The sequence below is a fragment of the Megascapheus bottae genome, chromosome 18, assembly GCF_031878675.1.
Source record: "Megascapheus bottae isolate mThoBot1 chromosome 18, mThoBot2.hap1, whole genome shotgun sequence".
NCBI lineage: Eukaryota > Metazoa > Chordata > Mammalia > Rodentia > Geomyidae > Megascapheus > Megascapheus bottae.
This window is the reverse complement of record NC_143526.1, coordinates 30,439,453-30,453,797: the sequence shown is the minus strand read 5'-3', so window position 1 is coordinate 30,453,797 and position 14,345 is coordinate 30,439,453. Positions and strand designations below refer to the sequence as shown.

General features: G+C 43.6%; 1 protein-coding gene across 1 annotated transcript in view; it reads right to left on the bottom strand.

Annotated features, from left to right (window-relative positions):
* Window positions 1–830: 830 nt before the first annotated feature.
* The window catches only part of Raly (RALY heterogeneous nuclear ribonucleoprotein), a 48,817-nt gene continuing 35,302 nt past the window's right edge, over window positions 831–14,345 (bottom strand). The window contains exons 2-8 of the mRNA XM_090352190.1: window positions 9,238–9,502; window positions 7,593–7,665; window positions 5,256–5,422; window positions 4,531–4,644; window positions 4,160–4,350; window positions 2,434–2,482; window positions 831–1,182 (exon numbers count right to left, since the gene is read on the bottom strand). Coding sequence (XP_090208316.1) covers window positions 2,438–2,482; window positions 4,160–4,350; window positions 4,531–4,644; window positions 5,256–5,422; window positions 7,593–7,665; window positions 9,238–9,493 — 846 coding nt within the window. The 5' untranslated portion in view covers window positions 9,494–9,502 and the 3' untranslated portion in view covers window positions 831–1,182; window positions 2,434–2,437. The remainder of the gene's footprint in view (window positions 1,183–2,433; window positions 2,483–4,159; window positions 4,351–4,530; window positions 4,645–5,255; window positions 5,423–7,592; window positions 7,666–9,237; window positions 9,503–14,345) is intronic.

Below are 14,345 nucleotides of genomic sequence, written 5' to 3'. Positions count from 1 at the left end.
TATTCCTCAGTACCACATACATGGAAAAAAGACGGAAGTAGAGCTCAAGTGGTAGAACTGAGGCTCAAGTGGTAGAGCTCTAGCCTAGAGAAAGTTCAAGACAGTGCTCAGGCCCTGAACTCAAGCCCAGGACTGGCAAAAAAATAAAAATAAAAAAAAATTAATGAACAGACTATTTGGTTAAAAGAGGCAGATTTAACATCTGGCTCTTCGATCTATTCAATTTTAGTTGGATTGGTCATGACCCTGGTTAAAGAGCATATTCCAAACTCTTGATACTATCTTCCCAGTAGTCATCCTGGAGTAGTGCCTACCATCATCTACCACTAGAGGCATACCTCCACTTCTGCAGCATCTTGGTGGTTAACTGGAGATTAACAGTTTCACAGACTTGGGGCTGGGAGTTTGGTCTCCTAAGATTGCTTGCCTCGCATGTATGAAAATCTGGGTTCGATTCCTTGGTATCACATACATAGAAAAAGCCAGAAGTGGTGCTGTGGCTCAATTGGTAGAGCACTAACCCTGAGAAAGCTCAAGGACAGTGCTCAGACCCTAAGTTCAAGCCCCAGGACTGGCAAAATAAAATAAAATCCTTAAATCTTAGCCTCCCGAGTAGCTAGGATTATAGACTTGAGCCACCAATGCCCAGAAGCCATTTTTATTATTCGAATAAAATTACACAAGTAAGGCCTAGATGAATCCATATTAGAATAGCTACACATTGATCTCTGGGAGAGAGAAGTGAATAAACAGATCAGAAGGGATTCAACTCCTGGTGGGGGAGCAGGGCCCGGATGCTATAAGAAAACACAAACCATTTCATCTCAGAGTAGGTTTGGATCCAATCTCTTTATTGTCAAGGTCCCTTCCCTATACCACCCCCCAAACTTATAGAAAAAAACCCAAGCCTGGGAGTATCCTGGGGAGAGAAAACAGTGTGGGGAAGTCCTGTGCTCTGTCCTTTGGCTGGACAGTGCAGACAGGGAGGGAGCACAGGACTAGGGTAGGCTGGTAACTCCATCTGCAGAGAATGTGGCACTGGCTGGGATGCATGGGGGAGGAGTGCCTGCTGCCAGTTTTCCTGTAGTACCCACTATGGGTCCAGAACCCAGGGTGGGTGCCTGGCTTGAGGCCTGAGACAGTGATGCCTTTCTCCTGCTGGTGGCCATTGCTCCTGTCAGACTGAGAAAAGAGATTAAAAAAAAAAAAAGACAGACTAAAACGGAGTAAAAGGAACCCTGAAATGTCTGTTCACCACAGGAGTAGGGAAGAAAAGATGAATGGTGTATGTAAAAAGGACACACCGTGCAGGTGTATGGATCTTTAATTTTCTGGCTATGCAGCTGCATGCAAACCTCATCTCTACCCTAAACTTCCATTTCCTCACCTGAGTCGTGATACCTAGTTTATAAACTAGCTCTGCAAAGTAAAACAAATTACAAAATTCCAAACAGAAAATCTATACATGAGTACTTTCCTAAACTTTATAGAATTTTCTATGCTCAACTGTTCTGTATTTGACTGGTGGAGCATCTTATAGCATAAAGGTATCATTAATCCAGACAACTCCCTGGAATCACTGGTATTTGAGATCACTGTCCAAGTCTATCCTACTATGAACACGGTTCTAAGGGAATGGGTCAGACAATAGACAGAGAAAAATGTGACCTGGCTCTCCTCTAAAGTAGAGGAGAGCAGAGTGGTGGCCAATAGCCAGAAAGTGGGCTTTGAAGCTATACAATGATGGATTCAAACCTAAGCTCCACCAACTAGTGCCTTGGGATCTTATAAGGTTTGTGCCATCTTCTGGCACTGTTCACTATGTACTTCTATATTGGGCACAATGCCAGCCTTGCAGTGTTGAAGTTAGATAAAGTAGGGGAAGTTCCTCCTATCCTCAAGGTATTTCCTCCCCATATCAGGATCAAGTCCAATTCCCTAAGCCCAGTACAGAAAACACTTCATAACTCCAGCCTCTGATGATGACTAGTGCTCTCTCCCTACACTGCTGCACTGGACCACAACACACAGCTTGCCTTACTATAAGGACGGTCTCAGAGCTGTGCCTCCACTAAGAGTTTTCTTGGTGGGGATACTTCTTCAATCAGAGTAGAATCAGCTATGTATCATTTCTTCTTCCCTCTGGGTTTCCTTCTGTTTTCCTGCTCACACTAGGTAGCAATAGTTTGCGTCCTACCAATGGATTAGGAACTCAAAGGTAATGACATTGCTCAGATGTGTTGAGGAAACCCTTTCTGGGTAGTCCTGGAGAAGTACAGCATCTATAGTATCTGCTGCCTTCATCACAGAGTTGGCTGGCTGGATATCTAGGGGCCTTCATCCTTGGACACAGTAGTAACCTACAACACCTGCTTCAGGAAAAAGGAACACTGTCCATTGTTATCCTCCCTGAACCCCACAGAACCCCCATACCTGTTTACTGCAAGGCCCCATCCTCTGCATCTGTGTCCTGGTTGTGCTCCTGAGAGGGAAAAGGCAAGCAGAAACCATACATCACTCACTGCAAGCTCTGAGTTCTGCCCTCAGCCATCTGTTCACAAAGTTCCTGGGGCCTAGGGCCCATTTGAAGGCACAGCAGAGAGGGAGGGAAATCCAAAGGCAATGACTATGAAACCAATCAATGAGGCTGATCTATGATTCCAAGTGGGTGGTCTGCGGGCCCCACAGGAAAGAAAAGGGACCAGAGGGGAAATGTGTTTATAAGAGTAGTTGGGGGGTGGGGAGAATTTGGCCTAGTGGTAGAGTGGTTGCCTAGCATGCCCAAAGACCTGTGTTCAACTCTTGGTACCACATACACAGAGAAAGCTGGAATTGGGGCCAGGAGTTTGGCCTAGTGGTAGAGTGCTTGCCTAGCATGCATGAAAGACCCAGGTTCGATTCCTTGGTATCACATAGAAAAAAGCTGGAAGTGGTACTGAGGCTCAAGTGGTAGAGCTCTAGCCTTGAGAAAGTCCAAGGACAGTGCTCAGGCCCTGAGCTCAAGCCCAGGACTGGCAAAAGAGAAAAAAGAAAAAAAAAAAAAAAAGAAAGAAAGAAAGAAAGAAAGAAAAGGAAAGAAAAAAAAAAAAAAAGCTGCAACTGGTGCTGTGGCTTAAGTGGTAGAGCTCTAGCCTTGAGAAAGCCCAAAGGACAGTGTTCAGGCCCCTGAGCTTAAGCCCCGGGAGTGGCAAAAAAGAGATGGTTACATTCTGTACATGGAAAAGACCTTGGACTAGAGTAGGCTAAAAACCTTGACTGGTAGACTCCCCATCTTTGGGGGTATCTAAGAGAATAAGATGAAATATCAAGCTAGGGTCAAGAAAGACCAGTTAGTCATGAGGAAAACCTACTATCAAAAGACACAAGTCCAGGCCGGGAGTTTGGCCTAGTGGTTAAAATGCTTGCCTACCATGCATGAAGACCCGGGTTCGATTCCTTGGTACCACATACATAGAAAAAAGCCGGAAGTGGTGCTGAGCCTCAAGTGGTAGAGCTCTAGCCTTGAGAAAGTCCAAGGACATTGCTCAGGCCCTGAGCTCAAGCCCAGGACTGGCAAAAAAAAAAAAAAAAAGACACAAGTCCATTTGTCTTCAGGCTGGAGCCTAATAGTAGCTAGAAGAAGAAGCTCAAGCCAGGTTGGGCCCTATTAGCTCTAAGGGCCTAAGCAAACTACTTGACCCCATCCCCCAATCCTAGCCGTGGTTTCCCCCACAGGAAGGGGTTCATCCCTTTATTAAACAGCCTGCTTAAAGCTTGAACAGCAATGGCTTTCAGAGAAACCTCATGTGGAATAGAAATCTACCACCATATAGGTTCTCAGGCAACCGTACTACTCTCTAGAATGCTGCAGTCTGTGGGCTATCCCCACCCCAAACCCAGTTCTCCCCTTCTCCCATCCACATAAAGAACAGAGCCCAAAACAGGTTTCAAAGTCTCCAGTCCCCAGTGGAACTTCTGATTGGTGGCTGAAATAAGCAACTACTTATTGCTCATGCTTCCCTCTCTTCACAGGACTAGAACCTATGGGAAGGAGGAAAAAAAAGAACTCAAGAGGAGTAAAGCAGCTCACAGGTTCTCTTCCATCCTGTGACCCTCCTGATGCTAAGAATACAAAGTCCATCCTGGCCCTTTTCTGTAATGCCCTTGTCCAGTCCCTCACCTGTTCTTCCTCGCTATGTGTCAGCAGCCCTTCCTCGTCGCCATCATCTCGAGTCTGGGCTTCTCCCTGAGGCGCATCTGCCTCAGAAACTGCATCCTCTTGTGGGGCTGGTGGCCGGGTGCTGCTGCTACTGTTACCAGTGCCACCAGCACCGCTGCTGCTGCTGCTGCTGTCAATCTTCTTCTTGCCATCTTGAGGGGTGGGGGTAAAGAACAACAACTAAAATTCAACTGAGTAGCTGTAAATTAGTACCTCAGCAGAAGCTGACCTCAGCACAGTGGGTAAGATGCACTGGGATTTGCAGAACTCAGATTGAGATCTTCCCAGCACCCAGTCCCCAGAATCCCCATCCTTGGCTGTCAAAGGCTGACCTGGGTTGGCCCTTTGCTCCTCAGCAATCTGCTCCAAGCGACCCAACAAGGCATCAATGTTGGACTTGATCTGTGTCAGCTCTGTCTTGATTGTCTGCAGCTCACTGCTCTTTACTGAAAGTGGAGAGGGAACATGGTTGTTACCTTGAGGTATGACCCTAACAAAACCCCATTCTGCAAAATAGGAACAGGGTTCCTTTTTTTGGCTCTTTTCCTGGCTAAGGAAAAGATCTCTTCTTGAAACTATTGGAGATCAGCCCATTCTTCTGAACCCGGCTCCTTCCACGAGACATCTCAATACAAAAGGGACTGGGGATGAACAGGAATACATGTCAGTGGTATGGTCATGTGTGCCTATGTGCACTCAGGATAAGATCTATTCTTAAAGGTATGAGAGGGTCTTTTACAATCATTTCCACATAGCCGACTGTAGTATATGACTACTGGAATGCTTTTGGAACAAAGGACCTGTGTATACCTGTCTTTATCCTTACCAGAGGAAAAATGGGAAAAATGGTGCCTCTTCATTGTGTTTATTATCTGTGTCACATTAGGGTCTGTGTCTAAACAAAGGCCCTTCTAAAATGGGAGATTTTTCTTCTTGAAAATTTGTAGAATACTCACTTGGTTGTATCAAGAGTAGAACTGTAAGAAATTTATCTTTTCCAAAGTAAAAAAAAATGTGATTCCCTTAATTTTGCATCTAGGAAGATGCTGTTACTTACACTTGATCTTCACTGAGCCAGTATTAATGGCTGTGGAGCGGCCAAAGAGCTTGACAGGTATGGTAGTTTTGACACGACGGACTAAAGGGACTGTGACCCGGGGTCGCTTCACAGGGACTGCCCTGGGTACTGGCACGGGAGATAAGCGACCGCGGTAGTCAAAGAGCCTGTGAGGACAAAAGGGCCAGAGGCTGCAGCATGGCCTGTAGCCACCAGAGGTCACTGCAGCTCTAGCCATACACGTGAGGTGATGAGCTGTGTGACAGTAACAGTCTACCCCAATAAGCCCAGAGTACAAAGGAAGAGCTGCACAAATCCAGGATGGGAACAATCTCTAAGCTTCTCCGAATCTGTTTTCCTACCTGCTTAATGAGGATGACTATACAATTCAATGTCTGCCCAAGTCTGTTACAAGTGAGAAGTCTGTTAGTAGTTAGAAGGTGTGACAAGTGAAAAAAACAGGATACTGACCCTCAACTCAGGGACACATGGCTTCAGAGATATGAAAAGTTCAACTGTAAGCCTTTTTCTTTCAGGTCTCCTTAATATCTGTCTTGTTTCACTTCAGAGGTGGAGGCCAGGGGTTCAGCAGCGTATCGGTCAGATAACAGGGCCTCCAGACTCTGTGCTATCCCCCCCCAACCCCATCATCTGGCCCTCTTCAGAAAGCCTTTTCCTAATGACAGCAACACCATACAGGCCTCTCTTACTATATCCACTGCTACCATCATTGTGCAAAGAACTGCAGCAGTGGTCTGAAGTACACTTTGTACTCCCCTACCCCCCACCCCCCCAGGCCTTGGACTTTCTCCAGGCTGGAGTTCTACCACTTGAGCCACAGAGCCACTTCTGGCTTTTTCTATGTATATGGTACTGAGGAATCGAACCCCAATGTTTGTGCATGCGAGGCAAGCACTCTACCACTAGGCTGAACTTCCAGTCCCACTTGGTCCCATTTTTATGCTGGCAGTCATCACTAGACAATTCAGTGTTCACTGCTTAGCTCTTAGTTCACTGCTCCTGTTCAGGGAATTTTTGCCCTAGGGTGGTGATGGCTGGAATTGGAGTCTAGGAATCCTGGACCTTTCATTTCTACTTAAAGGAGAGAGCTCTAGTCTTGGGCTCCTCATTTTCTAGAGGAGCCCTGAAAGATCAGTTGGAATGGATTTGTTTCAAGTCACAATGAATTCAGTGATAGATTTGGAACTAGCACTAAGTCTTCTAACTCCCAGACTAAGACACTTCTCACCACATTATGTTTCCTAATAGCCAGCCCCCAGGAGGAAAAACTAAAACTCAAGAGATTCTGTTCTTCCTGTGCTACCTGGAGTTAGCAAGCTGGGTAAGAGAAGCAGGGAGGAGTCTGGGCCAGTCTTCACCATGATTTCTAGTCAATATGGCTAGTAATATTGGAGTGGGAGCTCACAGTTTCATGGCTGGGATCTGCATAGGTTTGGTATCAGTATAGAAGATGGAACACAGCCCATCAAGTCTCATTCAGGTTTTCAATGGCTGCTCAGAATGAGCTCTGACATTTTTCTGGTTAACTAGGAACCTCATAGAATCAAGGAGAATGACAAGTACAAGAATGAAAAGCAGGCCGGGAGTTTGGCCTAGTGGTTAGAGTGCTTGCCTAGCATGCATGAAGACCTGGGTTCGATTCCTCGGTACCACATACATAGAAAAAAGCCAGAAGTGGTGCTCAGGCTCAAGTGGTAGAGCTCTAGCCTTGAAAAAGTCCAAGGACAGTGCTCAGGCCCTGAGCTCAAGCCTAGGACTGGCAAAAAAAAAAAAAAAAAAAAAAAAAAAAAGAATGAAAAGCAAAAGTCTGAAAGGCTCAAACTGCAATTGGCTCTGTGCTCTGTCTTGTATTCCAACTGGCTATGAAGTCCACTGGCTGTCTCACTATTGGCTAGTACAAGTCTCACTACAGGTCTAGAAGGAGTAAGGAGAGACAGTGTGTAGTGTGATGGTAGGATCTCTGGCCTGGGGACCTGCAGAATGGGACAGCTGATTTGTGGAGCAACCTTGAACCATGCTTGTGGGATCCCTTTCACAAATGGAAGACTGAGTAGGCTTCACCAGCAACCCTTTATATTCCTTCCGGCTTGCTATTTCATGCCTGGGCACAACCCTCTCCTGCTCACTTATTGTAGAAGTCATCCTAGTATAAGCATAGTCAAAGCTGTAACCATTGGGGAACCAAAAGGGCTTAGGGATACACAGCCCACTCTCTATAGATCCCCAAGTTCTAGGATCAGCACACTGTCACTGCCAGTGTTTACTCTATGGAAAAAAGGGCTATGCTCATGTACATAAGACAACAGAGTGCCCCACCTGTAAATGGCAGATGCTGCTCTCTTTAGCCCCTTAGGTCTGTTGGGCTTGGGCTCTCCAGCCATGTTGATATCTGCGTAGGGGGAGGAGGCAGAGTTGTAATTCTGGCATAAAAGCATTATGACTAAACATATCACTGTCATTCATGTACCCACATAGTAATTCATGTGCTTAGATTATGTACATGTACTGAGGCAGCTCATACATCACATACATACCCAGACATCACACATCGATATGCTTATATAGAGACATACACCATGTGCATCATATACATATGTACTCAAGTATATTTATCAAGAATAGAGAAATATATACACACCTTACATATCCAAGTAAGAAAGTTTAAGTCACACAGATAACATTTATGCTCAAGTATATTCAGACTTGGCCGAGTACACATAATATACAGTTATGTACAGCTGAGTATACATAAAATATATAACTGTCCACAGGCAAAGAAGTGTACACACAATCTTATGGACATTCTATCAAACTTGTATGCTTAGAACAATATTTAACATATACCTCAATAAATATTTGTTAAATATATGCACACCGGTATACACACTCAAGTATACTCACACACACACACACACACACCTATCTATACAAAGGTATAAGTCCACATATTCAATCACATCTATATACTTTGTATCAAAAAATATATATTTTCCTTCTCAAACACAAAAATACTCAGAATAGAATGTGTATAAACACACTACACACATGCACACTGTGGATGTGTATACCACCGAAGCCAAGGTGACCTGTTCTGCTTTGTCCTTGTATTCCCAACTTCTTCTTCCTTGTGGTCAGAAAAAGCTCTTAACTTGAGCCATCTGTAGACCACAGTAATAGACTATACAGTCCACGGTTACCTTTCTATGTAAGGAATTTACCTTTTTTTTTTTTTTTTTTTTAAGTTGGCTTGAACTCTGGGCCTGAGTGCTGTCCCTGAGCTCCTCAGCTCAAGGCTAGCACTCTACCACTTGAGCCACAGCGCCACTTCTGGCTTTCTGGTGGTTAATTGGAGATAAGACATTCATAGACCTTCATGCAGCTGGCTTTGAACTGTGATCCTCAGATCTTAAGTCTTTTAATATAGCTAGGATTATAGGTGTGAGCCACCAGTGCCTGGTTTGGGAATTTACATTTAACTGAACCTTAAAGCTTGCTATTAAGAAGCACTGAGAGCTGGGCGTTTGGCCTAGTGGTAGGGTGCTTGCCTAGCATGCACAAAGACCCAGGTTCGATTCCTCAATACCACATACATAGAAAAGCCAGACATCATACTGTGGCTCAAGTGGTAGATTGCTAGCCTTAATGAAAAAGCCCAAGAACAGTGTTCAAAGCCCTGGGTTCAAGCCCCAGGACTGGCCAAAAAAAAAAAAAAAGAGAAGCACTGAGAAAACAGACAGGACAGAAAAATTTGCAGAGGATTCTGTTAACTCTCTCCTATAGGCATTTTCATAACTACATACTTTATAACATAACTTGTATCTATCTGTTCAAATTATAAAATCTGTGAGCTTTGAAAGTGGTTGTGGGAACTAAAAGGGAAATGGATTGTGAAGAACCAGATAATTAACAGCAGGCTACTCTACAGGATACTCAGCTATTCCTGTGGAGAGGTTTAACTTACCAAGGGTCTGTCCAGCCAGCACTCGTCCATTCTCTCCTAGCACAGCTGCTCGAGCATGGCGCTCATTGGCATACTGGACAAAGGCATATCCCTTGTGCACAGAACAGCCAGCCACACGGCCATACTTGGAGAAGATAGTCTCCACATCTGACTTCTTCACCACAGCTGTGTTGAGGTTTCCAATGAAGACTCGGGAGTTGATGGACTTGGGGTCATTCTTATTGGTTACATTGCTTGTCTGGATCTTCAAAGACATGGTGACTACCTGAAGAGAGCGTCACAGTGAGTTTGAGTACTGGTCTGGAATCAGGGGTTGCTCATAATGCCTACCCTTATTAAACTGGATTAATGCTCCTTGCCTTTTTATATACTCCTAGCCCTGTAATATCTAACCTTCCTGGTTTCTGCATCTGACCTCTTGTATCACAGAAAGTTACCACTTATTTCATGCAGGGTACTTTATATTATGTTTCCTCAGTTGGTACACATGTAAGCAGATAAGGATTCACATAACAATATATTGCAGATAGAAAGACTCGTGTTCAGAGCAGTCACAATACTTGATTGAGTCCAATTCTTTTAAGCCTGTACATTAATATTCGTGTCAAATGTTACATCATTTAGAATCTAAACATTATCCATGGCTTTTCTTTCTATTCCCTCAATGTAGACCAACAAGCTATTCTAGAAAAATAGCAAAGAAGCCTCATTGTAATTACAAATAAATACATATTACAGAAACTAATCTGATCTAGATGTGGACCTAAAGTAGCCTACTACTATTGGGTTAAAGCCAATTTAAATACTATAGTAAGATGATTTATTTATCTGAAAATAACTTCTAAAAATCTCCCACTTTTATACTTAATCATTCAAACTTTGTTTCATTTTGCTTGAGGATAAATTTGCAAGTACTTTGTTTTCTATATTCTGGGTATGTCTTCTATCCCAACCTTTCCTCTTTTCTAAAGAGGTTATACTTAGGTATAGGTTCCAGGGAGAAGCAGCAGCTCAATGTCAATAGAAAAGGCCCACATTTAATCCCTGGCATTTGTAGGTACTGTATGTATCTTCTGCTCATTGGTATGGGCTGGTACAACTACAATCTCAACCTCTCAGGCCATTTCAGAAGGTACCACATATATAAAAACTTTCACCAGCCGGGTGCCAGTGGCTCACCCCTGTAATTCTAGCTACTCAGAAGGCCAAGATCATGGTTCAAAGCCAGCCCCGGCAAGAAAGTCCATGAGACTCTTATCTCCAATTAACTGTCAGAAAACGAAGTGGCACTGTGGCTCAAGTAGTAGTATGCTAACCTTCAGATGAAGAGCTCAGGCACAGTGCCTAGGCCCAGAGTTCAAGCCCCACGACCAGCCTCCCCCAAAAAACTCTCACCAGCAGGACAGACTTATTTACCTAATTCTTTGAGAGCAAAGAGGGTTTCTTTCCAGATAACTGGATAAGAAAGCTAAAGTAAAAGAAAAGATTTCATATGTCTCTTAAATATTTCTATCTTACAAGTTGGCATTCTCTCTCCAGCTGGTGGCACTATTTACAAGGAAGTCATAGAGTGGACCAGGAAACAAGGGAAAAGGAATACATCCACTGAAGCCAAAGACCAAGGGGATGTCATCACTGTTAATGAACTGACCTGGAATTGACCCGGAAGGGATAAACTCTTATGACTTAGCTTGTCTTTACAGGCAGTCATCAATAGGTATAAAACAGAGAAGGACACCAATTACCCATTAAAACACACATGATTTCATTTCTCATAGTTCTGATAATCCCTTTTCTACTTGGATCAAGCCATTCAAAGAGCTAATTCCTTGTCCATCCATGAGTATACAAGAAGGTTATGAGGCTCCTGTGTGATATCAAGATCACCAAGGAAATAGTTGTGATTTAGCTGGAGAAGGCCAACCAGGACTTCAACGTGACTGAGACAAAAAAAGAGAAGGGATAATGATTCAGATAGACCAGACCTACTGCTAACTGCTGACTGTGCCATTAACCTGGTAGGGGTAGGACAGTTCTGGATCCCTCAAACCTCTGCCAGGAACCTGTAACATCATTGAGTGGGAAGTATTTGAAAAGCACCTGTGCTTGGTACTGCTTCCTTGGCGAGTATATGCAGTCTTTCAGGTTTGGCACTAGTCAATCTTTCCTAATCATCTGAGGTGTGGGACAATGTACATAAAAACTTGTAAGCCCTTTGCTATTCTAATAATACTGACATTTGTGGACCATTCTAGATTAGGGCCAAGTTCAGGCGAGAGTATATTCTGTATGATGCCAAGAGGAGCCATGTCACATGCAGGACTATTTTCTGCATTTAGTCAAGGAAATCTGCACACTGTCAATCTAATTGCTTGGCTTTCTTCAGAAAAGGTCCCTAGGGTAATCTAAGAAGACAGCTAAGTGCCAGTGGCTCATGTCTGTAATCCTAGTTACTCAGGAGCTTGAGATCTGAGGATCATAGTTCAAAGCCAGCCTGGTTAGAAAAGTCCAAGAGATTCCAATTAACCACCAGAAACCAGAAGTAGAGTGGCTCAAAGTGGTATAATGCTAGCCTTGAGCTCAAGGACAACACCCAAGCCCAAAGTTAAAGCCCCAAGATTGACAAAAACAAAGCAAACAAACAAAACAAAACAAAACAAAAGAAAAAAACTGGACAGTAGGGCTTTCTAAGGTGATTAAGTAATGAAGACAAAATCCTCATAAACCGTTTTAGTACCTTTATAAAACAGACTCTAGGGAACTAACGTAACTTTTTACCCTATGAGAATAGTGCAAAAAGACAACTGTCCCTAAGTCCATAGCCAGGCCTTCACCAGACACTGAATTTGCGGATGCCTTGATTTGAACTTCTCAGCCTCCAGAACTTTGAGATATAGATTTGTTTATAAACCACTTTTTTGTTCCCAAGAACAGAATAAAAGTGAGGCAGGATAGGTGAGGAGACAGGAATATAAAAAAATAGTATTAAAAATATCAGACTCAGGATGTAAACTGAAAAACCAGACCTTAAGCAAGTTCCCTTCCCATCAACCGCTCCCTTTTAGATAGTAGCACACAAGGGCTGAGATATAGAGTCTATCAGAATCTGCCTTCTCCTTGAAATGTTTAAACTGCAACTCAGCTTTACTCCAGAGGTGAGATGAAGAGGCTAGCTCAAAGAAAAATCTTGCAAGATCCCATCTCAACTAGCAAAAAGCTGGATATGGTACATTCCTGTCAAACTAGTCACATGGAAAGCTGAAAAATAAGGATCAAAGTCCCCATCAGCCTGGTTAAAAAGCAAGATACTCTTTATAAAACTAACAAAAGCAAAAAAGGAGTAAGAACTTGACTCAAGTGGTGCAATACTTGCTTGCCTGGCAAGGGTTAAGTCCTTGAGAGTTCAATATTCGAATGGGCAGAGACAGAAAAATTAGAAATCACATTGGGCAAAGAGAAGTCCGGAAAGTACCTGGTTCCTGTGTTTTGGGTGGACCTTGATAATACCTTGATATTTTTGAATAAATAACATCCATCTTGACCTCTCAGAACCATTAGATGCCAGATAACATGACCACATGTAAAGACTGCAGATAAAAACCACGATTTTGCAACTTTTACTACTCTTACTTCCTGTACATGAAAGAGAGGAAATATCCTCCCCTCCCAACCTTTTCCTGTTACACTAAAATCCTTAGTAAAGCTTCCACCTAATGAGTTTGTATAAGACTTCCTGAAATTCTTCCCATATTGAATCTCAAGTTCCTGTGACTGAATAGAAACTAGGAAGTTGAGAACATTTTCACAGCCCTCATCTGGTGACTGAAGGACTATGACAATATTCTGTATTTTGATATTGCTAGTCTCATTTGATGAGGATCAGCGTTGACTTACTTAAGGTCAACTGACTAGTGAGAGAAGCAGCTCAGGGGCTTGTTTCACATTCTACATACCACCATTCCCATAGTTATCCTAAGCCTCTGAGCGTGCTAGGTCACCCCTCTTGGCTTCTAATCCTGCCTCTTAAAGATTAAACCCAGTCTTAAACACTTCCCATACCTGACCCATTTCTCATGCAAAGATGATTTTCCCCACGCCCTCTGGTCATAGGATTTGAACTCTGGGCCTGGGTGCTGTCCCTGAGCTCTTCAACTCAAGGCTACTGCCCTACCCTAGAGCCACAGCGCCACTTCCAGTTTTCTGGTGGCTAACTGGAGATAAGAGTTCCTCTGACTTTAATGCCAGGGCTGTCTTTGAACAGTGATCCTCAGATCTCAGTCTCCTGAGTAGTAGCTAGGATAACAGGTGTGAACCACTGCATCCAGCTGCAAAGATGATCTTAAAGGTAGTGATGCTGGTCCAGATCTTGGTGTCCCCAATGCTGTTTAGAATGTTCAGGCCAGGCTGGGAGTTTGGCCTAGTGGTAGAGCACTTGCCTAGCATGCACGAAGACTCAGGTTCAATTCCTTGGTACCACATACAAAGAAAAAGCCAGAAGTGGTGCTGTGGCTCAAGTGGTAGGATGATAGCCTTGAGAAAGACCAAGGACAGTACTTAGGCCCTGAGTTCATGCCCCAGGACTAGCCAAAAGAAAAAAAAAAGTTCAGGCCAGTCCTTATAAAATCCACTGGCTTTATTCTCTTCATGGAGATGATCGCAATCCTGTGTGCCAGCCCACCAGGCTTAGGTAACTCTGAGGACATCTGGATGGTTTAGAAGAAAATGGCTATCAGTGATAGGGAAACTAATTCTGGAGAACCCAAGCCAATTATTTATAGGTCATGTCCATACCCTTTCCTTGGTTCAGAAAATCTTGGTTACCAGACAGCCAGGGATGACAGAACATCTATTAATCTCATTAAACTCACCAGGCCCATTTCATCAGCACTGCCCTAATGATCATTACTGGCCAGACTAATTTCCCCCTAAAGTGCTCCAATGGCTCCTGACCATTTCCACTCCTACAAGCAACTTCAACTCCCAGAATTACTATTGTTCAATTTTTAAAATTTACTATTTCCTAAATAACAAAGGCAAAATGTACACAAACTAACAGAAATAGCACAGGTCTAGATCCTGAGAGGACTAACTTCCAAATCAGGACACTT